General features: G+C 43.7%; 1 protein-coding gene across 5 annotated transcripts in view; it reads right to left on the bottom strand.

The window, feature by feature from the left end:
* Positions 1-25992, bottom strand: part of raskol (Ras GTPase-activating protein raskol) — a 94427-nt gene that overhangs the window by 22817 nt on the left and 45618 nt on the right. For all 5 annotated transcript variants that reach the window (XM_089581507.1, XM_089581508.1, XM_089581509.1 and 2 more), the window contains 12 exons: positions 22954-23019; positions 22770-22866; positions 22220-22362; positions 18639-18757; positions 18404-18555; positions 15847-15922; positions 13757-13847; positions 13470-13604; positions 10108-10229; positions 8555-8639; positions 4893-5013; positions 1031-1133 (listed from right to left, as the gene is read on the bottom strand). In XM_089581507.1, the coding sequence (XP_089437633.1) occupies positions 1031-1133; positions 4893-5013; positions 8555-8639; positions 10108-10229; positions 13470-13604; positions 13757-13847; positions 15847-15922; positions 18404-18555; positions 18639-18757; positions 22220-22362; positions 22770-22866; positions 22954-23019 (1310 nt within the window). The remainder of the gene's footprint in view (positions 1-1030; positions 1134-4892; positions 5014-8554; positions 8640-10107; positions 10230-13469; positions 13605-13756; positions 13848-15846; positions 15923-18403; positions 18556-18638; positions 18758-22219; positions 22363-22769; positions 22867-22953; positions 23020-25992) is intronic.

Below are 25992 nucleotides of genomic sequence, written 5' to 3'. Positions count from 1 at the left end.
GCCTTATGGAAATCAATTATATGTTCATTTTAATGAGAGGTTATTGTGTGATGGTAAACCAGTAGCAAGGTTACCGTATTTACTCGCAAAATAGGCGCACCCCTAGTTTGGTCATGAAAAACGATTTTTTATTTCCGCGCATAATAGGAACGCTCTGAACTTGGCACTGTGATCAATACTGTATTTACACGATTGCAAACCGATGCCTCGTACCACGCCTACGCGTACGCCTCGTACGCTTCATGGTCATACGAAGTGTTGCAGTCAGTATTCTTTTTTTGGCCCCCAGCAGAAAACATCACGTGAGAAAAATTATGTATACATGAAAATTATTGTGGCTTAAATTTTTTTCGAATTACCGACTTCCAAGTTGGACGTGCGGCCCTTACACGAGTACTATATACAGTGTCAGGTCACCCTTAATTTTAATATTTTTCCCACTTCACTCATTGAGCGTGGGTCACAGGTGACTGATGTGCTCTGTGTGCTATTTCAAAGCTCCCAGCACAACAATGTCTGGTATGCAGTCTAAAAACAGAACTGCCATTTTCTAAGCAGTCAGTTCTAGTGTCACAATGCAGATTTTCAATGCATGTATGAAGGTCATGCTACACAACTTTCGTCAGCAAATATGGCAGAGTCACTGACAGTTGGGTCCTACCCCTAAAGGAGCCACTCTAGTGATTCTTTTGTGTCTTGCGAGATTCTTGTGTGATCACAGCAACACGTACACAGTAGTGAATAAGCATACGTCACAAGGTTTTCAGCAACATACCACCATTAAGAGATAATGCTTACAGACAAAAAGCGACCAAATGTAGGCTCCTTATGTGTCACCATCTATATTTTTGTGCATAATTCTAGCTCAAAAAAAAAAAATAAATAAATTTCAGCCAGTTAGAAACGAATCAAAACATCCAAGGAGTCTGAATTGATGTCAATTCTGGACTACACCTAGGTAGTACTTGACGTAAAGAGGGATGGCTAGTTAATTTCTGCTGTAGCCTTAATAAGCCAGAAAATGTCATACCCCAAAAAATTATCTTCCCAGAGGTGCGGTGAGGATGGACTTGAAGTACCGCTTGCTTCGCTTTCAGCTGCACTGCTGTGACCACTACTGCCACTCTCTCCTCCTGCAAGGATGTCACATGGTTTTGTGAAAAAGTACGCAGGGTATGCAAGAACTTTACAAAACTTGTTTGGTGGATCTAAAATGAGCACTAACTGAAACCTCTGAAAACCTTTTCAATGTTTAGGTCAGCTATACAAGCTCTCAAATAAAAAAAAAAAAAATGCAATGGCACACAATTCAATTAATGCCCCTGCACAGGCGCTGCTAGCTCCTGTGCTACATATACATGACATGTTGTGGGCTCACCATGGCTTTTTCAGAGAAGTGTTACATAGCGATTGCATAAGAGTTAATTGGAATCAGCAGCCTCCAATTTGATGATGAAACTTAAGCAAACCAAAGTTTGAATTGCAGCCATGACTGGGGACGTAAACAAGCAAAGTATGAGGAGCTCTCAGTAAGTACTACAGTAAAGCACTGCTAATACGTATAGTTGGCGGGGACGTGGGAAAAGTACGCACTATACGACAGTACACCTTAACCAACTACTACAAATTTTCCATTATTCACCCTCCGAAAGTGAAGAAAAATTCAGTTACAGTAAATTTCCCATGAACACACGTACATGCACTTCATTCACATCCTACTGACCAGAAGACTGCGGCCTCCCAACGCGTGAGAGCTGTTGGCAGCGGAATCACGTAAGCAACCCCGCGGCGGCAATGAACGCGCGCTTCTTGTGCAGTGTCTTTTTTGCTATGTACTACAGTCTAGCCCGTTTATAACGAAGCCACTTATAGCGAAATAGCGGTTATAACGAAGGGATTTCAATTTCCCATTTCCATTTTTGCATTTTCAATACATTTTGGGTCCGGTTTTAACGAAGTAAATAAGAGCGCGTCAGCGGATATAACGAAGAGATTTAATACCAACCGAAAAATAATCTGCCAAACAACACATTTTAGCGTCCTTGAGGCTATTTTTCCTCGAAAATAAGAGCAAAATTCGGCTGACGGCGTCCTTTCGTGCTGTCGTCTGCTCTCCTGCGGAGCGAAAGGTTGCTTCACTGCATCGCATGGCACGCCGGTCTCGTGTTGCGCCGTCCTTGAACGGCGTCACGGCGTAGAGCGGTAGAGCACGCCGCGCAGGGGAAAAATGTAAAAAAGAACAGAGACGATTTTTTTTTTTTCGATGACGTCGCAGAGAGCGGCCATCTTGGCCAATCTCGGTTCTCTATTTCTCCCAGGCAGTCGGCGCCACGGCTGGACTGCAGACTGCAGGAGGTGTGGCAGCGCGCGCTTTGTTTTATGTCGGTGCCGCGGTGCGCAAGGCAGGGAGAAAGCGCGGCAGCATTGTGCATGTTGGAAGCGTGGCTCATTTTTATCGTTATCGCGTTATCGCGGAGTTCGACCAGATCTTTGGTTCGCAGTTGGATGGTATGGAAGCCGCAATCCTGAAGTCCGCACTCGCGAAACGTGTTCAGGGGACGCAGGACGACTTCTTTCAGCGGCAATAAATCGGTATGCCGATGTTTGCATTTTTTTTGCGTAGTCCACATATAACGAAGTAGCGGATATAGCGAAGTGATTTCCGATTCCCGCCGACTTCGTTATAACCGGGCTAGACTGTATTACTTTTCGTTGCTTTTGAGCATGAACTGTTTTAGTGCCCAGTGGTATGACATTACAAAAGTGAAAGCAGCGGAGATGCGCTCACGGCGCTGGAGCACGATGTGTTGTGTAAACTGCGGTCGCTCATAAGCGATTGTAGACATTCCTCTTGTGTCAGTTCGTGCTTTATCATCATGAAACTTTTCTGCCGAATTTCTTAACTCAGCACAAGCTAACAGAGAGTCGGAGTAGCGAGTGCGTTATATCAAGATCAACCATCTCAACGCCTTCATTACATGACAGTCTCAAATACACGTGCTTCAATGGGGGCGGCGTCAGGGAATTGAGAAACTTCGTAATGTCGAAGAATTCGTTACACGGAGGTTCGTTACATCCAGGTTTAACTGTAGGTTTAACAGTATTTTTCCCCCTCTCTCTCATCAGTGGAGACCATTATTTGTCTTCTTTTCCCAATTTTTTGCTTTCCTTCTGGCTTCAAGCACTCCAAAGGTACCCAGCTAGCCTGACTACCCTAACAGTACAGGCTCTCTCTCTTATCAGTACAGTATTAGTATCTTAGCAGTACACGCTCTCTCTCTCTTATTCCACTCCTTCTGTAACAGGCTATAAGCAGATGCACAATGCATGTGATGCATATGTGATGCCAATATCTGGCCATGTCAGATCTCTGTGCTATGAATACAGATGTTCTGTGCAAGTCCCAAGTCAACGAGAAGGTGTACTCTACGTGGCTCTCCAACCACCAGAGGCAATGCACAGCACGTGACATGCATGTGACATCGAGACTTGGCCATGTCAGATCTCTGCACTCTTCACAGACCGGCACGAAGGTGCCCTGCCTTGCTTTGTCCACACGAAAGCACACCATCGCAAGAAAGTTTCCCATATCTGTGAAGGCGAGGGGAAGTTTCTTCGCGGAAGCAAGCATGAAGGTGTGGGGAATGTTTCTTGCAGGGAATCGTTCTTCAAATTTTTTTTCCTCTCTTCCTTGCCCCGAGAGTATCGCGTGAATGCTTTGTTAGTACTCCTGTGTGAAGTCACTGCGGGTCATGATCGCTGAGAAAGCTAGTCTTAATACAGGGAGATGTGAAATAGTTTGTCTTAAGCAAATTTTTTCTATACTGAGTCTATGGGAAACATTGTTCACCTTATCTGAGAATTCATCTTAATTGAGTTTAACTGAGTTCATATATTAATAAGAGTCTATGTTGAAAAGTGATTTCCTCCCAGGCGAAAGTACACTTTAACTTTCAATTCAATGCAGCACCTTTGCATTTCATAACCGAATAAACAAATCAATGCCCAGGAAACAGAACTTGAACACCCCTCATGCAACGGAAGGCTTTAAAATAAGTACAAACAAAAGATATGCTCAATGGTTTGGCAATGCAACAACAGTTTACACCAAGTAGTGAAGTACCAGAAGTGAGAGACAAGAGATTTTATAAACTGGAAAAGGTGACAGTACATTAATATATGCCAAGTAATGGCACCAGATCTGGGCAATGAGAAAGAAGGGTTGCATTGCATTTGGCAGGCACTCCCAAGTTATGAGCAGCAGCTTACCGTTGCCCCTGAAAAGAATTCAACTGAAGTATCCTGCCAGTGCTCATGTATGAGGTGGAATAAAATGGTTAGATATGAAACTAAGGTCAGTGCAATGAGCCATGGAAAAGAAAATGATGAATGTAACAGTAAGAGAAGGACAGAGAGCAGTGTGGAACTGTGAAGACGAGTTGATAACATGCTAGGCGAAATTAAGAAAAGACTTGGGAAGAACACACAATGGTGAGAACAGATAACCAGTTGCTTGCAAAGTTAATATATAGTGCATACCTAGGAACAGAGACATAGCCAAAAATGACTGATAATCAGGTGGGAAGATAACATTGGGAGATTAGGAGAGGCCTTTTCCCTACAGTGGCTGACGATCGGCCAATATTCGATGCAATTTGATTTGTGCTGAAATGTCCCTATTCACATACATCTACTACTGATGCTGGGCGGCAGGGCGCCATGTTACAGGTGATGAGCAAGGCACGGACAGTAAGCACGGAATCTGCGGGGTGCTGGCAGCACCGCTACTGATAAGCACCCAATGTACATACCCTGACTGCCATCCACTTTAAATACGTTTCTGCAAAATCCCTCAAGCAGCTTTGGAGCTCCAGCTATCAACACCAGCTTACCAGTGAGAGATTCTGGCTGGGGCTCCTGAAGGCCCCCCCAGCGGTACACCGGGTTGCTGAATGCCAGCGGAGGGCACCCGCCTGGCTGCGGAGGCAGCACACGACCCACTGCAGTTGGTCCCTGCATTGCATCAGCAAGGAGTTGACAGTTTACAAAGCCATGAATCTGTCAGAGGTGCAATGCTGCAGCAGAGAGCGAAACTTTTCAAGCTCACAACAACCCTTTCAGCACACCAAGACAGCAATGACCTTTCCTGCTTTCCTAAAGCAGTTTATCTGTAACCTTCACTTGCTGACACTTGTTACAGACAAATCCCACTACAATGAATGCTGCTACAACAAAACTTGTGTGACAACAAAGTGTTTGCGATTCCCCATCAGCAAACCATACAACACAAATCATCTCCCTTAACAATGAACTTTTTTGAGTGGGGTTCTGCTTCAACAATGCTTTTACAAAGCAAAAGAACTTTAACAATTCATTTTGCCCTGCAAGAAAAAAAGGCAGCTAACTAATTCACTTTCATGTATCCAAAGATGCCTACCAAGTTTAACACCCCTTAATCAAAAAAGACCCGCCCAAATGGCACATTGATATTCCCTATGAATCAGCACATGGTGAATTCATCGTGTAACATGCATGAACGCGCACTCAATACATTGCTCCCCATTGTGCGTTGCCCGAAATGAAGTAATTAGGGTCCAAGGAACTTGTCCGAGTCTAGAATCTCTCCCTAATGCACAAAAAAGAACAGGTGAAGTGAGTGGGAGGCTAGGCCAAGACTGTGAACAGATAAAGATGGCATGGCTATGCAAAGTGAAAACTGCAAACATGGAAAAAACTGCTTCATAGCTCTGATTTTTTCATTCCTAATGCTAACTGCTTCCCCTAATCTTATCCAAGTCGCGAAGTAAAACAGTAACGGCCCACCAGTTACAACACTCAGTTCAGCACCCCGAGGCCTAATTAGTAGGGGTGTGTAAATACAGTAGAACCCCGTTCATACGTTTTTCACCGGACCGGGAAAAAAGAACGTAACAGCCGGGAAAACGCAACAGTGAGGAAAGCACCGAAAATTAATGAAAACAGTGCAGCTTTGACTTGAAACAATTCATTCCCGCAAATTGACCCTAGGACTTTAAAAAATCGAGAATGGTGGATTGCAGTTTCTTTCGCTCGCTGGAAAGAACAACGCGTTTCTCAATAGCCAAGGCCGCATTGCTGTCAGCGTCGCTTTGCGGTGCGGCCACACCGCACGCAGCAGTGCTGTGCAGTTCACGCACTCACTGCAGTTCACGCGCTCACTGCAGTTCACGCTGAAGCGACGTTGTGCACAGCGTCAAGCACTGAAATGTTCGTAGGCTGCTCGCCGCGCTGCTCCGCGTAAGCCGCCCTGACTGCCTGTCGACTGCGTTTAGTACGTCCAGCTTAGCTTTTCGTCAAGGGGAAGCCCCTTCCGCTTACTCAACGCTATCACGCCATCAAAGCACGATAAAGATGTTGTTGCGACTGAGAGAAGGATGAAAAGGAAATTGCACGGGCCCTGCCGACTGGCTCCAGCCGAGCCACCACCGCTGTCACTTGCAGATAGAGGAGAGTTAAAAGATAAAAAGAAAGAGTGAAAGAAAAGAAAAGACGCGCGTCACAACAACTGCGTCCCCCGAAGCGGACGCTGGCTGAGAAAAACTGATAAGCGACCGCAGCCGTGCGCCTCCTCGTCACCACCTCCCACGATAAAGATCGCGGCGTTCCGCGTGCGAGGCAGATAGCCATCTAGTGGTGGCCTCTCCAACTCGCGTGCGGCTTCTTGCAGCCAGTTCCGTAGCCAAGCCTGGCCAAGACTAGTCAAAAAATCAAAATGGCGGTTGTCGCGCATTTCCGGCGCGCATGCCCGGTTCCGACGTATCATGCGGGAACGTTTCATTGGCTACGACGTAACAGTGGGGTTCCCAATACATTGGATCCTATGGAAGCTATGCCGGGACCCGAAGAAAACGACGTAACAGCCGGGAAAACGCAGCAGTGAGGAACGTAACAGCGGGGTTCTACTGTAGTACTCTTTTCCAAACCGAATCGAATACGAATAGCGTAGCTTTGCTACCAAATCGAATACGAAGAGTTTAGCTAAAAACCAAATTGAATATGAATCAAATATTTTTATGAATATTCGCTATTGTGCGAATACAATGAGCAATTGTGAGAAACAGCGAAGCGCTGATTTCACAGTTATAGCTGCATCTGTTAAAAGACGCAACACTAATCTCCATTTGGGGGTCACAACACAAAGTCAGTGTAGTAACTTTATCACTGTCATGCTATGCGCATAAGACAAGTATACTTTTGCTGTTGACAAACGGAAGATAAACTAGTGCCACATCTCAGTGCACGCATGATATGGGTGAGAGCTACGTATGAGGCTTGGACTCCGAGGTCAGACATAAAGGCTCGCTTTGCTGAATCTGCATGGGCCCTGCCCGAGGCCATGTATGATGATTTAAAACACCGTCACGCGAATGGACAGCCCCGTGGCACTGAACCCTCCCTCCCGCTAGGGTGCCTTGATACAGCTTCCTTTGATAGGAGCGCTATATAGAGGCACCCTACATCCCACACATACCGGCAGCATGTACACTGCGTGTACGGTCCCTGTTTTTGGAATAGTCGAGGAAGAAAACTATGCCAGGCCTTATTCAAACTTCGTGCCAATTATTCGAAAAGTATTTAAAAACTTGAGGGCATAATCGTTTTGTTTCGAATAATTTTGAACAAACATTACTAAATTCGTTTGAATAATCGAATAGGACAATATTTAATTCAGTATTTGCAATTTGCAAATATGCGCACATCCCTACTAATTATGAAAGTGAATGCTGGCGAAGCACTTGCCATGGGTATGTTGGCTGCTCTGCCTCCTAATTATCTCTTTTGTAGGGGTGAGCAAATATTAAACTTTCAAACACAAACTGAACATGAATACAAAGAAAAAAATGCCTTCAAATATTGAACTCAATACCTGTTCAGTAAGAAAAAAAAAAAGATTGGTTTATTGGTTTATTGGCTATGAGGGATGCTGCAGTGAAGGGCTCCAGAAAGTTCGACCACCTGGGGTTCTTTAACGTGCACTGACATCCAGTACATGGGCCTCAAGAATTTTGCCTCCTTCGAAATTTGACCGCCGCAGCCAGGATCAAACCCTCAATGAAAAAAATTGAAGAAGATAAATATGGAAACATTGTTGTACTTATTTTTTGCCAATACAGTATATGGTTTTTACAACCGACATCAACAAAACTAGACCGACTCATCGTCATACTTAAAAGACACGACGTGTACAGAAATGTATACTACACTATAACAGTACGTAACCTGTAATATGGTCATGCCAAATGAGTTACATAATGAATTGGCACACAAATGGCAACTGAAAACATGATGGGTAGTAAAGCCTAATTAATTTGGACTCCAAGAGACTGGAAGGAATTTTTGAATTATCTGATAATTAACTAATAAAATGCCGTTTCACTCCTGAAAAAAAAAAAACAACAACAACTTAGCCGCAAAGCTTTTCATATTCTACAACACCCAAACTGTGACTAACTACTAACACGGAAGCTCCAAAAGAGAAAAAAAAGATAGTGATGTCTGATGTATAATGATTTACCTGGCTAGACGGCATGGTGGTAAGCAAATCAGGAAGGGCTCTAGGAACTTCTCTCAGCATATTGGCACTTGGAGCCAGGGCACTCCTGCACCAAGGCAGCAACACATTTCAACCAACAATTGTTATGACTGGCCTGCAGTAAAGCACAGGTCACACACACAAACACAGCAAAAAAAACAAAGACAAAAACTGTAAGCTGTCCCATAACACTGTTTCTGCCACTGCATTAGTGGCCATGCTGCTGATTAACAGTTACTTCAAAACAATGCTTAGGCAGGTTAACAGCTACTGCATTACTAGAGAAACCACAATTTAAACCGCTTATAACGTGTGTCACAAGGGATGCGAAAATCCATGCTGTAAGCGGTACCGCACTATCTGCATTTTCATATATAGTTCTACTAATTTTCTGCACAGTTTATTGTGGTAGCATAGTATGAACCCAAGGCCCACAGTGGCTCACATTTCTTCTGTGCAATGTGACATATCTTTGATAGACTTCATAATCATGCCGCATGCTATTGACAAAGCAAGAGAGATCAGCAAAAAATGTGACGAATACACAAAGAGAGCGGCAAGCTTTATTTTGAAAAGCTGCTGCATAAAAGGGAACCGAGCTGCATAAAAGGGAACCGAGACTTTGAACTGACAATGCAACTTAAAGGGACAGTGAGGAGAGCCCTATCGATATTTTTTTTACAGCAAAATCCGACAGTTTGGCATTTCATGGCTTTCTTGCCACTTGGCCGGCAGCTAAAGAAGCATTTATTTCTAAGAAATTTGGATTCGAAGTTGACAAAGTTTTTCCCGCCGCTGTGATTCAAACTTGGGATTCTCCTATGACGACACAGGACTAAGTGAAGTGAAACATGACGTGCACATGACGTAACGCAGACTCCGGGATTTCTGATGGCCAGCAGTGCGGCCTGGCAGCAGCCGAAAAGAAAGCTACCGCCGGCAGCACGTTGAAGGCATCTATCGGCTATTGCGGCCGTCGCTACCGTCGCTTCGGTTACGTTTGCACCGGCATTTTGCCAGCGTTACGATGGATCCCGTTCTCGAAGTCGTCAACGTAGTTCTAGCAAATAGAGCATACCGTGTACCTTGTTACCGCTAGCGGAATACCGGGAGCCCGCCTACTGCCGGTGAGCAGGCGCTGATTGGTCCCGATGCTGCAGGCGCGCGCATAGCTGCCGGATACGTGGCGCCATCTGGCGACGTCAAGGAGATTTGCGCATGCATTGGCTGCGCCTCAGTGCTGCGTGGCTTCTCGTGTTCTAGTGTTTCTAGAACTATTGGTTCTAAGAACACTGTCTTGACCTATGCCGTCATCACGCTTGTACTTGCGAGTTTGGCCTGTGGCGGCGATACCTGTATTTTGGTTCTTGCTCTTTTCTACGTTACAAGAGCTTTGTTGTCAGTATGAGTGGCGTTTTTGTAATCAGGAGCTGGTATTCTGTCCATACAAGCCAACTTCAATTTCTCCTCAGTGTCCCTTTAAAACAAATCTAATGATCAGCTTACACTTGCATCACAAAGAGTGCCACACTCACCTAGGCAGAGTAGAGGAGCGAGGCTGGGGTGCGGGTGCTGGGTTAGCTTCCAGGCAGGACAGCACCTGACCTCGACTACGTGGCCGACCATCCAAAGCAGCCCGCAATGCTGCTTCTCCTTCCTGCAGATCAAGGTATGAGCTTACGTCCCGCACGGCACAACACAATCCAACTTGAGACTACACACAGGATTGTATATGCACTCCCAGAATTGCACCCGACCCTTTATAGTGTTCAACAGGATTGTAATGAATTGAATTGAGGAGTTTTACATCCCAAAGCGACACACAAGCTATTAGGAACACTGTAGTGGAGGGCACCAGATTAATTTAGACCACCTGGGATTCTTTAACATGCACCAACATCACGGTGTCGGCGCACCATAAAGAATCCCAGTAACGCAATTTTCTTAGGTGTGCAAAAGTGTCTTGTATGACAAATTTGTTACAAAACTAGTTAGCAGTAACAAACAACAGTCATGTGAGGAGATTTTTTTCCACAGTTGAAGGATGACGGTGCCATGGTGTAGAATTTGATTGCAGTGGCACTGTGGAAATTAGGGCCATAATGCACATTGTGTTGTCTAAAGCCAATAGTTTTCTGTGATTCGGCAAATAATCACTGATTTTAAAACTTTTTTGTGGAATTGTGTCTCAGCAGCAACATCATCTTTTTTTGATGATATTGTGTTTGTGCATGGACATAGTAGGAATGATAGAATGGTGGGAATGCGACGATTTTAATTGTCAAATTCTCTTGAATGGTGAAGTATGGCAACAAATGAAGTCCTGCTGATGCCTTGACAGGCTCAACGTGACAGTTTCGACATGCCCGCTCCCCCCATCCACTTAAGCAAACTAGTGCGTCAAGCGCTGCGACTCCTGCTATAGTAAACTCAGAGATAGTAAAGTGAAACTACGGTCCCACTTCGCCTTTTATAGATGACTGTACATTTTCGGTTCATAGTAAAGATATTATTAATAAACAAACAGCTATAGTAAAGAGCATTGGACCATGGCGATGTACTTCCCCTGAAATAATGATGTTACTGCATGCGAGTGTAGACAAGTAACAGTGTCATTGTAAGGTGAACAGTTCGACGTAAATGGATATCTGAGACGATAAAACGGTGCTTTTTTTTTAGACAGATTAACTACCACGCTCGGGAGCTGCAAGGAGAAGCCAACTTTTTGGCCTTTGGTGGGAGAGGGGAGGAGACAAAACACACGGTGCTCACGAGAAAAAAAAAAAAGAAAAAAGCTGGCTATGAAGGTGGAATGAAGGCAGCAGGCTGCTGCAAAAGGGCAGGCAGTAGTAAAAGATTAGTGAGATGTAGGGAAGGAAAAAAAAAGGGCAAATGATCACTGCACTCGATTATGCCTTGTGCGTTTTTCAACTACAGTGAAATCTCGCTGATCAGTTTTAAAAAAAATTGGTGAAAAGAACGCATTATCCGGGAAAACGTATGATCCAAACCACCCAATTAGGAAAATGTAACTGTTCAATGAAGTACAAGGACATTTATTGACAATTTCACTCCACAAAAATGTATGAGTACAAAGATATTAATTGACAATTTCACTCCATAAAAATGTCAATTAGCATTTCTTGGCACAAGAATTGAACAGGTCCATTTCTAGTGCTCGCAGAATGCAGTCCGTGTTTATGCAGCCTTAAGCGCGGAAGGAACTTTCGCAACGCATCCGGTCTATCGATAGCAATGGTGAAAGTAACCAAAATCTCTTCATCATTTTCAGATGCTTCGCCCCTTTGCAACTAAGTACTATGGGGAAGCCATAATGGCACCTGACTGTCGCAGTCTTTCTTTTCATGCTCTGTTCCCCAGACCTGGCCCACTCGTATGAAAGAGCATTGCTGTAGTTCATAGATGCTTTATACATTGTTCACAGATAAGAAGCCACCTTGCTGAGTGACTGCCGCTGCACTACAGCTCGTCATAGTGCGTGCCCTCATGTTCGGCCCACTTGTACGTTTGCACATGAGTGGTTGGTCAACAAACATATTATGCAACAACAATTTGTTAAAATATTAAACCTAGTAGCCAGTAAATCATGTAATCTAGGAACGTATTAACCAGGATATATACAGTGTAACTCTATGGGGCATTTTTAATGTCCATGATTTCGAGCGTACGAACCAGGAACATACCAACAAGGTTTTACTCTATTGCTTATTAAATGACACAGAGGCAGTAGAAGATGAGGCCGTGTTCACACAAAGCTCTCGTTTTCACATAAACTCAAACTGCCCCTGATATTAGTTTCAGAGCTGCTTTATTTCTGTGCAAATAAGATACTTCCACAAGACTTAAGACAAAATCGAAACCGTGACAACACAAAACAACATAACTAAAAATAAGTCATTGGCACCTAATAGGATGATTACAGCTGGACAGAAGGTATTTCTGAGTGTTTCTTTTCTAAATCAACACTAAGTGTTTAGTAAGTACCTAAATTACCACATAGGATCCATCCTCAGAGCCACACCATCACCAACAACTGATACGATACAGGCATTAGTAAAGATTTTTGCTGATCCGAGCGACTTTACTGTAAGGGGTTGTACCTAATACTGCATTTGCACAAAAATAATGAGACTTGTTTTCCTTAAATCATCTGCTTCAGAATACCTCGCACTATATTTGTAACCAAGCTCTGACCTTGCACCACAGACGCAAAGGGCGCGGCACACACTGGTGAGAAAAAGCTGTTACAAACGTGGGAAGAAGGTTGCACGGGCCGCTGAGAGACAGAAGGCAGCGTAAGAGCCACGAGGAGTAGGCAAGGGAAGAGCGTGAGTACACAGAGCTGTGTAGCACGAAGGTAAAAAGCAACAGCATGGTGTCCACTGGTGCGTGAAACGCCACTTGTGTTACAAGGCTTTCCACAGAATTATTGCAAATTCTCTGATCTCAATTTGAGTCGCAGCACGAAATCTGCAGCACGAAGCAGCAGCAGAAATCAGATGCCTTAGCTAAGTTGTAATCAAAAAATCCTCCATTTTCCTGATGGCCAAATAGAATATTACAGAGGTGGGCCTGAGCCGTAACAGGCATGTGAGCCCTTATGGGAGCGTGTCCCACCGGTGAAGTGTATGCCAATGTCAAATGACCGAAAGCAATAAGAGGTCCAATGCTATGCCATGAGATTATGAAAGCTTTACAGTTCAAGAGTTGCCTTTGGCATCCATTTAGACAATGACAAAAATTTATTGCTTGCGGCTCTCCTTGTGCTACACTGACCGTCACTATACATAAACGTGGCAATCTCAGCACTCTACCAGCCAAAAAAGCCAACAAGAGCAAGGCTTGACAGAATGGAAGGGTAGGCTAAGAGTAGCACCTTGCCCTCCAGCTGTGGTAGGCACTCCCTGAGCATCATCTGCAGCTGAGCCAGCTCTAGACCCAGGTCCACAACACAGGGAACCTCAATGCCAGCCTCTGATCCTGATGAATTGGTCTCGGGGCTCACCGGACTCTGCAAACAGCAATTCAGAGATCAGGACACTGTTGCTGTCTGTGTCTTGTGACCACATCTGATGTAGACACCACCAGACTGCACCAAGGTTCAATTGAAATTCTTTATTGCATAAGAGTGAACTTTCCCGCGTTATCAGCCGGTACACTCACCGAAATAACCTTGAGAAAGGTCTTCATGGTGCTCCATTCTTTCTCCACAAAGTCATTCATAAACTCCATAAAGCTTTCTTTGCCACCAAACCTGTGCAGAACATGGTAATACCATTGTCAGAACTGCCATCTCAAAAGACATCTACAAGTGAAACTAGCAAAAAAAGGATAAGGAGACTAGCATCACTCCAAATCTGACTGCAGTTAGGTATAAACAGTGAAGTTCATGTACCTCAGCAGTATTTGACAGAATTGCTAATACACTGTTTTGCCAAAGTCTATGCCAAACAACCACTGTGTAAAAGACTCAAAGAAGAAAAAAACCATTTGGACACAAGTATACACTTCCAATGACAGACACATCAACAGCTACATTCAAAACAAGACACATTCTTGCTGCACTTCGTTCTCTGTGTTTTAGTCTGACACTTACCACAGAAATTTCGGTCTGCCTTGTCAGACTTTTTGCCCCAGCGCTTTTACTTTAGCTTTTACTGGTATTGATGCTAGATCACCTAGCTTTTCAGAGGAAGTGATGACAGCGATGGGGTGAGAAGTGCTCAAAGCAGTTACTGAGGGAGCTGAGTTAATGAAGAAGCCCCACAATACCCAAGAGAGTAGTCAGCTGCAGGATGAACAACTACTTGGAACTGCATTAGAACGTATTTCACCACACACACATCAACATTAATTTGCACGCTAGTTGTGTTACAAAAGGTATTGCAAAACATCCTCAACAGCATATACGCCATTGCACTTCATGACCACTTATGCGAGGACTGTGCATGGAGCACAGAGCTGTTGCCGTCATACACTGACCATCGTCGCTTCCCCGGTTTGCGGCAAAATTGGGATAGAACATCTTAGTATAGCACCCAAGATCTTCGAATTAACATGGTTGGTGCACACCGCTGCTTCAAATTATCCAGTCATATTTACATTAGAAATTACGGGACCCCGAAATTCTTCAAATTATTCGGGATTTTGAATTAACTGAGTTCGAATTATCAATGCTTTACTGTATACACCCACTTTTCTTGCATGCACATTCTCTGCTTCAGCCCAACTCCCTGCTACGATGCTTCGGCCAACTGAGGATACAGTAAAAATAGATCTCAAAAGGTAGAATTGATTCAAGGCCCTTCCCACGGCATGCCTCCCAGCCCAGGTGAACTTCAGCACACAAGATAAAAAACATTAACGGCATCTTTGACTGGCCATTTGAGAACGCTTTAAAGCAATCTTGCAAGTAGCACTGTACTCGACCAGTCAAAATAGGGCGCCACTGACGCATTTGGCTGGTTCTTTCCAAGTGCTCTCCTCTGTCTTGGAGCACCATCAGCCTAGATGTCAGAGTGGCTGAGCGCTATTGGTCATATGGCTATGTCCCACCAATACCAGCACAGCGTTGGAGCAGTGGCAATGAAAATGGTTGTATGACAGTGTTTCGATGTTCCCCAGAAGCTGCAAGCCGATGAAGTTCTACAGTATGCAGCATAGACAAAACACTGTTCATTGTGGCACGTAGCAGCAGCAATCTTAGCATTGACACTGATGACTGCACCAGCGGCATTTGCTTGCAAGTATAGAAAAGGTTCAGCCTGAACAAAAGGTTCAGGTTCAGCAACAGGCAAGAGGGTAAAATCCAGCTGAGCAGCCATGCTTCTTCAGAGGCCATGAACAAGCATTCAGCTCAGGGTGATGACACACATTTTTGCCATGTGGTTGTGATGCCAAAAAGAAGGAGCACAACATGCCCAGGGAAATAAAGAGATAGGTCATTTTTCAGTGAAACAACTTTTGACAAGTGTGATGATGAGCTCAAGCAAGAAAGTTAAAAACAGGATATCTAAGAGTACAGAAATATGCACCGATGACAGCCACACCTGTTCTACATCCCCAGAATGCTATGCGTTAGCCTTAAAGAACAAAGCAAGCAGGAGTAATTGTGGAAAAGCTTGAAAAAGGAAAAATAGCTTAAATATTAGCTCCTGCAATTAGTACATATGTGTGTTCTATGAAGTTCTCCCAACTGGGAGCACTAGCCTGCCTCTCCCCTGTTCTAAACTACCCCAAAAGAAAAATTTTACCTCGTGAAGTTTGCCAGGGTCTGGATTGTCTTGGCTATCAACGTCAGGCTACGAGCAGCCCGTTCATCTGGATACTCTGTAACATACAAGATAAAAAAAGAAATTGTAACACTTGGATACGACCATTCTGGCTACTGCTATCGGGTGTTTTAGCTAAAATGTTAGCAGCTGCAAACAGAGCTATAAGGGTGTGCGGTATGCGCTCTGCTGGAACATTCTGGTGCTGAAACATTTTACTTCTCGGATTTTCAAATTTGGCGATGCTGATGACGTCACGACCCTCTCGACCAATCAGGAAATTCTGTTAGGGAGAAATCTGGTGGCCTTTGCAAGATGACAACCTAAATGCTATCGCGTTAAAAAACTTCCATGTGACAACAGTGCCACTTCAACATCCAGAGACACATCTCAGAGAACAAAATCTGCTTTTTTCTGGAATGCTCTCCCCGATGAGGCTTTGCATGTGCACTGAGGCAGAGATGTGACCCAGCAGCTGATCACGCGATAGTTTTCCTTAAAGGACAATAAATAAAGCGACGTAAATCATGCCTTAATGGAAACAGCGCTGCTAGCTGTTTTTCAGGACAATCTACAACTTCTGTTTTCACACTTTTTTTTTTCTGATGCCAATAATAAAAAAGTCAGCTAATTAGTCCTTACAAATGAATTAGTTTTCAGGAACGAAAAAAATACTGCAGACTAGGCCACGCAATTCTGAACAACCCTAAGTTGGTTTAATAGGGCTCCATCTTCTTAAGGGGGGACACTGGTCTTGAAAAGAAAATTTTATTAATTTAGTTACAGTTATGAAATTTTCAGGGCACATGTATTTTTGTGCGCTGATTCTAGATATGTCATTTAATTTCATGTAAAACAATTCCTTGAGCACTTATGCACTTTTTATGCAAGTATTTTGCGGAGAGTTTTGAAGAAAATTTGCTGCAGGAAACTCGCTGAAATGTATGCCATTGGGTTCTCTTGACACCAAGGAATACAATAAGGGTAAAATTATCATCCTGGCTCTCATAGAACTTGAGTAATAGGGTACTGAAGCTGCAACTTCACACACGGGAGTACACATTTTCCTTCTCATTTCTGAAGCGACAACTTCAAAACTCTATAACATAAGTTCTATGATAGGCAGGAAGACAATTTCACCCTTATTGTATTCCTTGGTGTCAAGAGAACCCAATGGCATACATTTCAGGGAGTTTCCCACAGCAAATTTTCTTCAAAACTCTCCGCAAATTACTAGCATAAAAAGTGCATAAGTGCTCAAGGAATTGTTTTACATGAAATTAAATGACATATTTAGAATCAGCACACAAAAATACATATGCCCTGAAGATTTCGTAACTGTGACTTCATTAATAAAAAATTTTTTTTCAAGACCAGTGTCCCACCTTAAAACATTGATTACATTAAGCTGGGATACCTAGCATATAAAACTTTTGCTCATGTAAGAGTTAAAAAGGTCACAAAAGATGATTTCATATATCACCACATTGCTTCCAGCAACATGAGTTCAGGATCTTTAGGCCATGATTTCTGCATTTCATGGGCATTTAAAGGCATTTTTTCACAAGAGGGGCATCTAAATGAGACAGGATTCCCTGTGCTCTTAATGTAACTATTCTCTGTTTCATACACAGCAGGCAACACAGCGGAGGCTGTGGAAGTAGTGTGCTCGCCAAACCATATTACTCCGCCAGTGCCGCCGGGTACCCACCGGTGATGCAGTGGGTATACGCTTTCCCCTGGCCTGGTGCTAGGCTTGTTCAGGGTGAAATGCTTGGGAAATGGGTCTTCGACCCCACCTTGAGCAAACGAAAATACCGTGTGCCATGGTGCTTTCTGGCCGCAGATGCCCTTGTGCCATAAAATATCACTATCATCATCATCACATTGCTCTGGCTTGTACTATTCATCCTCTCGAAGCCTTGGCGAATGTTTGGACGAAGAAAAAGAGGCATAAAATGAAGAGCGAGCATTTAAAATCACGGTCGTTGCTGTAAGGCCCTGCCAGCAGTGTATCATACTGCTACATGCCATTCTTACTTCTCAAAGTCTTGATAAGTCGCGGGACGAAAATGTGGCAAGAGGTGACACGAAGCGCAGGAGGTTGCCAGTCACGGTACTTGATACGTGTTGAAATGAAATATGTCTGCGTTCACTTTGGTTGCATGGCGAACTACTTTTCGAGCGGAGACTTAGCTAGTGCGAACAGGCATGCTAGCTTTGGCAGCATTGCCTGCTATGTATGAAACGGAGTATAGTATGGTCACCCATGATTTCATTGTGGAAACCCGCATGCGAGGAGTTTTGGGTGCTACACCATGATTAAATCCATATGCTTGGTACATCACTACATCACGATCCAATATGAACTCAATAGCAAACACTATTCTTGTTCAAAATTTCAAACATTTGCACGCCCGTAGTTGGCACCAAAGAAGTTGGCCACCAAGTGCCCTCGGCAAAAATAGTATGCACACTCAAGTATGGTAAATGGGTGTTCTCTGGTTGCTGGTGACAGCACTGATCTTGTGCAGCTGACCTGGTGCAAGGCCGAAGAGACTCGGTGACAGAATAGCCGGACAGAGGCACCGCAGGAAGATGGAACCACTGATGAGGTTGTCACAAAGTTCCTCTTCATGAGCGTTTCCTCCAAGTCGTTGCCGGTAGCCATGAAATAGCATGCGGAGGTCCCTTCACAAAGAAACGGGTATTGTTTGCTTTCACTCGCTCTGTTTACCATAAAATTGCAAGCTATGAAACTAACAATGGCTTACTTAGGAAACGAATGCGCAGACTGTGTGATGCGCTGCCAAGCCTGCTGGACCCTCCGTCGTAGCAAACTCTGTTGTCGTTGCAAAGCTCCACTGCCACCGCTCACTTTGGCTGGGTCAACCTAGAAAAATAATTCAAAAGGATGGCCACTATAAAAGTTTGGTCTGATTCCTGAGGCAAACTGGGCTACACATGATCAAAACTGACCAAAAGTGCAGTTAAAACATCGTTAATCTGAAGTCATTGGGACCGCTAAAAATATCTGAATTACTAACCGTGGACTGCACAAAATAATGGGACATGGGCAAAAAATTTTGTTGTGAGAATGCGCTACATTCACTGGAGAAACTTTGTAATTAAAGTACCCAAAAATTATAGACCACTGCGGCAACCCGCAGTGGGAGAATGCAAAAGCATTGACGCCTCCTTGGCACTCGTCGCCTCTCTTTATCATTTTCTTTTTGTGTGTCAACTAATTTAACTACTGAATTAGCATAATTAGCTTATGCTTTAATTAAAGATCAATATATTAACTCTGATTATACCTTATTTTATCTCAATCAACTATTTTGGTTTTTCAAATTTGCCGCCGTGGTTGCTTTCCCATCAACTTACTATATCCCCGTCCAGCCTATTCAACCATCCAATGGTTTCCACTCATAATTAACTAATTAATCTATGTCAATGAATCTTTAATTATTTATCACTCATCAAATACATTTCAATTTATTTCATACCTCACTTTCACTCCATTGCCTATTTTCCCACTATTTTGCCGTTCACAGCTGTTTTCCCATCCATTCACTACATCGATGTCCACGCTATTTCAACGTTTTTTGAGTCATTTTTGGCTCTAATTAATTAACTAATAATCCTATCAATATAATTCTTTTTTGCGCAGCATCCTCACATCATCCTCTTTCGAATACAACCATTCATTTGATGCTACCTCTTCTGAGAACGTCACAACTGCTGCAGACATGTTTTGCGGACATGACCTCGCCGATATAACCTAGAAATACTTTCGCATTAATAAGGCTCAGAGCTTCTCTTGCGTGATTTTATGAAAAATAGCAGATTTCAGCATTCTTCCCAGAATGTGCTAGCAGCCACATTCTCTTTATTTTTGATATCATGTTTAAGATGATGTGATGTAGTGATGGGAATTTGATTATTTTATTAGTCCGAACTCTCCTGAAATGTAGGATCTTGTAATGAACGAAGTTGTGCAGATGCCCTGACATGCTTGCTCACCCACCTTTTAAAGCAAGCCGGCACGTCAAGAGCTACAGTTTTGATAGCAACGTGCCCATACTCTTCTACGGGATGAGCCATGATACTGGTACTGGTCAAAAGAAATACTGACGTAGTTGCACAAATGTAATTAGAGTTTTTTCCTCAAATCATCTGCCTCAAAAAGCACTTCGAGTTACATGCAGAATGAAATTAAGAATATGGCTCAAATCTGCTTTCGCCGTTCTTTGAATACCCATAGCAAGCTCCCTCACCAGGCTTGTGACGTGCTATGAAAAGCCAACTGCTCGATGAACCTGACCACTGGGGCAAAGCATGTGGGCGCTGCTGTGCGAAAGGCTGCATGCTTTAGCGCGCAGGATACTTCCCGCCGAACATCAAGATTCTTTGTTCTCAATTCGCGGAATTTACAATTTTCCGCCATACACAGCTAGGGGTCTTAGTAATCAGAGACGCTGGTAAGCTAAATCTACAGCACATTACACAACTGAAACAGCGCAGGCCACACGGAGCACAGTCAACCCATCGCGGGCACTGAGCAAGAATGACGCTACTAGGGGTGGAGGGTGCCTCGATGGCAGTGCCTCTGCTAGACACTGGCTAGAACCTGGGTGTGAGATGACAACAGCCAGAAGGACGTGCCGCCACACACGAAATTTTCACATCAAGTGCTCTGAAACTCGATGGATAAACTTTACTGCATCTTCAGTAGTTGAAATATTAATCATATTTTACCTCATTTATTGGAAAAAAAAAACTCTAAATGATTGAAATGACTACTGCCAACAATGCTTTAATTTCATGATGCCATAATGTTATTTTCTAAAAAAATTACAGTGTGAACATGATACCACACGTAAAAACAACCAAGGGGGGGGGGCTCAGAAAACAAAGAACTAAGGCAAAGAACTAAGACATGCTGTAGTTAATCTGAACTTTCAGCAGCCACTCAGAACAAGCAGGACTATCCATTCTACTAAATGTACGAGCACAGATTTGTGGATGTTATCGGGCAGCGCGTCTGTGGCCGGCGTCCCAAGTGCACGATACGTATGTTGGACCCGCAGCATGGCTCAACATGCAGCGTCTGAGAGGCACTTTGAAGTGTTACAGACTTCTCATGACCGTGCCCGATGACAAAGATTGCATGAAACAGAAAATGGGGTGCATGATGGATGTGGTCAAGCACTCCATCATGGAATTTTTTTTTGCTTCTTCAAAAGCAATCTTAGCTCCAACTGATAACGCTGAAAAGTCCATTTATCAAGCTATATTTTGATACCTAACATTTTACTTTAAAAATTATGCGTTCGGAGTGAAATATTTATATAAGGACACACTGAAAACGGCCACTTTTTGATACAGTGGCAGAAAAAGTTTACTAGCTCAAAAAGTTTTTGAGTTATATAATTTCTAACATTTAGTGGCTAGTTTATGACAAATTTGAAACATTTTGTATGTTCCAAAATGTTTATAATATTTTTCTCCGAGAAATACATACGTACATACATTTGTGATACATACGTGATACATACGTATCTTCTCAATATTTTTTTTTTTTTGCAATATATTCACATCAAGCATTTTGTGCTGAAATAAATGCTTTCAAAAGCACATTCTACTGCCATAATTTTCATGCATTTTGCGTTTTTCTTTACACCTCACATATTTTGCGGCAAAAAATTCTGTTTGGGACCCGTCAAAAACAGACAAGAAAGAGCTAAGGTTTTTTAAATGGTTGCTAATCAGCACCTTGGTGCTATCACCCTGTACCATTCACACTGTTGGTTTTTCTTTTTTTTTTCCCCTTTTTCTTTCTTTCCCCTTCCTGCTGACATTTCCTATTTGTAGATATGCGTGCATCTTCAGCAGAATAAAAAGCTGGACGTCAGCATTCCATTCACTTTGTCACTGTCGTCGTCCCTTCCTTTCTTTATTCGCACCGTTACGCAAGTTACAATGAACCAACTAGACCAGCAAGCAATCATGCTGCAATACAAAAGTTTGGTGTTCCTACCCTTTTTACTACTCCTCCACATCACACAGCTGCAAATGAGAAACGATGCCTAACAAAAAACTATGCATGCATGAAGCAGCAGTTGTGTTCAGCAATGAAAAAGTAAGCCTTCACCCCACTTACACCTCCAAAAGGACTCCCTCATATTTCAGCTCAACCTTATTTGAACAAGCTCTCAATCGCGTGGATGTAAATAAGATGGCGTGTCCCACCCCCTGAGACACAGCCACATTTATCAAAAAATTTCATCTATCTTGAATTCACTCTGGCCTAAACACTTGCCACTCAAATGAGCCTGAAACTCGCTCTTACCTCACAGTCCAAATTCGATGCCAGAACATCTCTTATAAAGGGTCCAAGGGTTTCCTGTAGGTACCCATCCCCAAGAAGCTTCAGATATGCTTCTGTTGCCTTCGTTGCTAAAGAGTTGCCCCGAAACGTAAGATGCTGGTCTCCTACGCAAAGGCACAAGACACACAGTGAGCACAATGCACACAACAATGCAATTTTGGCTAGCGTTGTGGAAGAAAACTGACTGCTGCACAGCCACACTATTACAATCACATGCAACTGTGAATACAACAAAAAAGAAACCTCTGCCAATTATGCTGTCAGTCTGCCCTTGCAGTCAAGTAACCCTGCCTAAGATAACACACAACTTACATCTGTATGTGCTCTCTAGAGAAACACAACTCCTTTCCATTAACATTAACACACACTGTGATGGCAAAAAGAAACACTAACAGTAAACATGATAAAAAGTGTTGACAGCCAGTTGCAATTTGAGGTATTATACTATTCAGAACCATTGTGCAGCAAGGCTAGACAATCATTAAAAAAAAGAAAGGCAAAAATGGCTCACCTATGTCTTGAAGATCAGCCATGACAAGTTGAGTAAGGAACTCTTGGGCCATCTCCTCTTGGTGCATTATGCTCACCAGGCCAGTTGCTATCTCTTCCTGTAACAGAAGCAGGAAAACATGCAGCATATTATACAAAGATGCCACTCGCTAACGAAAACAGGGGGAGGAACTGAAGCTACCCACCTTAAGTCGTACTCCCAGTACAGGCTCCAGAAGTCGGCACAAGGGCCCATAATCACGCTTCAGGTACTGCGTGAATCACAGCAAAGAAAATGTACACACAGAAAAACACAAGTACAATAAGATTTGGCTATGAGGCAAATTGTAGCTCTACCAGTCTAACTGCACAGGCCCAAATATTAAGCAAACAAGGAAGGGGAATGAGGGGCTCGTTGTAAATATGACAGAAGCCAACAGCCACAGAAACCAAGGGGCACAGGGGATTTTTTTTTTTAAATTAATTTATTTATTTTGTGGTGTTGATCAATTTAGAATATGTCATCGCTTAAAGCTAATTGATTAGAAAAGCAGAAGAAAAAACAACCACATGCCGCCGGTGGGATCCGAACCCACGACCTCCGAATTACGCGTCCGGTGCTCTACCTCTGAGCTACGGCGACGGCTGTCAAACCTTCTGCTTTCGGGGGTATTTATGTTTACAAATAACCCAACCTTGAGAGTGTTCATCAGCGCCACCCGCGTTCATAAGCGGCGGACGTAGAACGTCCTGAGTTACCGCAGGTGTGACGTAGCACGTCATCGAACGGAGAGGGTGGAAGCTGTGTGAGATCCCTCTTATGCTTCCTATGGCATCAAGGCTGCCAGAATCGAGGCCCTCGCTAAGCAATTAAGCAAACAAGGAAGGGGAATGAGGGGCTCGTTGTAAATATGACAGAAGCCAACAGCCACAGAAACCAAGGGGCACAGGGGATTTTTTTTTTTTAAATTAATTTATTTATTTTGTGGTGTTGATCAATTTAGAATATGTCATCGCTTAAAGCTAATTGATTAGAAAAGCAGAAGAAAAAACAACCACATGCCGCCGGTGGGATCCGAACCCACGACCTCCGAATTACGCGTCCGGTGCTCTACCTCTGAGCTACGGCGACGGCTGTCAAACCTTCTGCTTTCGGGGGTATTTATGTTTACAAATAACCTAACCTTGAGAGTGTTCATCAGCGCCACCCGCGTTCATAAGCGGCGGATGTAGAACGTCCTGAGTTACCGCAGGTGTGACGTAGCACGTCATCGAACGGAGAGGGTGGAAGCTGTGTGAGATCCCTCTTATGCTTCCTATGGCATCAAGGCTGCCAGAATCGAGGCCCTCGCTAAGCAATTAAGCAAACAAGGAAGGGGAATGAGGGGCTCGTTGTAAATATGACAGAAGCCAACAGCCACAGAAACCAAGGGGCACAGGGGATTTTTTTTTTTAAATTAATTTATTTATTTTGTGGTGTTGATCAATTTAGAATATGTCATCGCTTAAAGCTAATTGATTAGAAAAGCAGAAGAAAAAACAACCACATGCCGCCGGTGGGATCCGAACCCACGACCTCCGAATTACGCGTCCGGTGCTCTACCTCTGAGCTACGGCGACGGCTGTCAAACCTTCTGCTTTCGGGGGTATTTATGTTTACAAATAACCTAACCTTGAGAGTGTTCATCAGCGCCACCCGCGTTCATAAGCGGCGGACGTAGAACGTCCTGAGTTACCGCAGGTGTGACGTAGCACGTCATCGAACGGAGAGGGTGGAAGCTGTGTGAGATCCCTCTTATGCTTCCTATGGCATCAAGGCTGCCAGAATCGAGGCCCTCGCTAAGCAATTAAGCAAACAAGGAAGGGGAATGAGGGGCTCGTTGTAAATATGACAGAAGCCAACAGCCACAGAAACCAAGGGGCACAGGGGATTTTTTTTTTAAATTAATTTATTTATTTTGTGGTGTTGATCAATTTAGAATATGTCATCGCTTTAAGCTAATTGATTAGAAAAGCAGAAGAAAAAACAACCACATGCCGCCGGTGGGATCCGAACCCACGACCTCCGAATTACGCGTCCGGTGCTCTACCTCTGAGCTACGGCGACGGCTGTCAAACCTTCTGCTTTCGGGGGTATTTATGTTTACAAATAACCTAACCTTGAGAGTGTTCATCAGCGCCACCCGCGTTCATAAGCGGCGGACGTAGAACGTCCTGAGTTACCGCAGGTGTGACGTAGCACGTCATCGAACGGAGAGGGTGGAAGCTGTGTGAGATCCCTCTTATGCTTCCTATGGCATCAAGGCTGCCAGAATCGAGGCCCTCGCTAAGCAATTAAGCAAACAAGGAAGGGGAATGAGGGGCTCGTTGTAAATATGACAGAAGCCAACAGCCACAGAAACCAAGGGGCACAGGGGATTTTTTTTTTTAAATTAATTTATTTATTTTGTGGTGTTGATCAATTTAGAATATGTCATCGCTTAAAGCTAATTGATTAGAAAAGCAGAAGAAAAAACAACCACATGCCGCCGGTGGGATCCGAACCCACGACCTCCGAATTACGCGTCCGGTGCTCTACCTCTAAGCTACGGCGATGGCTGTCAAACCTTCTGCTTTCGGGGGTATTTATGTTTACAAATAACCTAACCTTGAGAGTGTTCATCAGCGCCACCCGCGTTCATAAGCGGCGGACGTAGAACGTCCTGAGTTACCGCAGGTGTGACGTAGCACGTCATCGAACGGAGAGGGTGGAAGCTGTGTGAGATCCCTCTTATGCTTCCTATGGCATCAAGGCTGCCAGAATCGAGGCCCTCGCTAAGCAATTAAGCAAACAAGGAAGGGGAATGAGGGGCTCGTTGTAAATATGACAGAAGCCAACAGCCACAGAAACCAAGGGGCACAGGGGATTTTTTTTTTTAATTTATTTATTTATTTTGTGGTGTTGATCAATTTAGAATATGTCATCGCTTAAAGCTAATTGATTAGAAAAGCAGAAGAAAAAACAACCACATGCCGCCGGTGGGATCCGAACCCACGACCTATAGTTAACCCTGTTAACTCAAACTGGCATATCTCTAAACCGTTGTTTCATGTCACACAAACTTCAATACGGCAGCAAAGAGCAAGTTGGTTGTGACAGCGATGCCCACTTGTGTCTATGTTAGGTCGAAATAACCAAGTTTTTAGTCGAAAAACGATCTCCGCAGAATAGCTGCCAACTATTTTGGTCTAAAAATCTAACTTTT

This window comes from Amblyomma mixtum, chromosome 3, assembly GCF_055824585.1.
Source record: "Amblyomma mixtum isolate Tamu chromosome 3, ASM5582458v1, whole genome shotgun sequence".
NCBI classification, from domain to species: Eukaryota; Metazoa; Arthropoda; class Arachnida; order Ixodida; family Ixodidae; genus Amblyomma; species Amblyomma mixtum.
The sequence above is the reverse complement of the archived record's forward strand: the minus strand, read 5'-3'. Positions and strand labels throughout refer to the sequence as shown.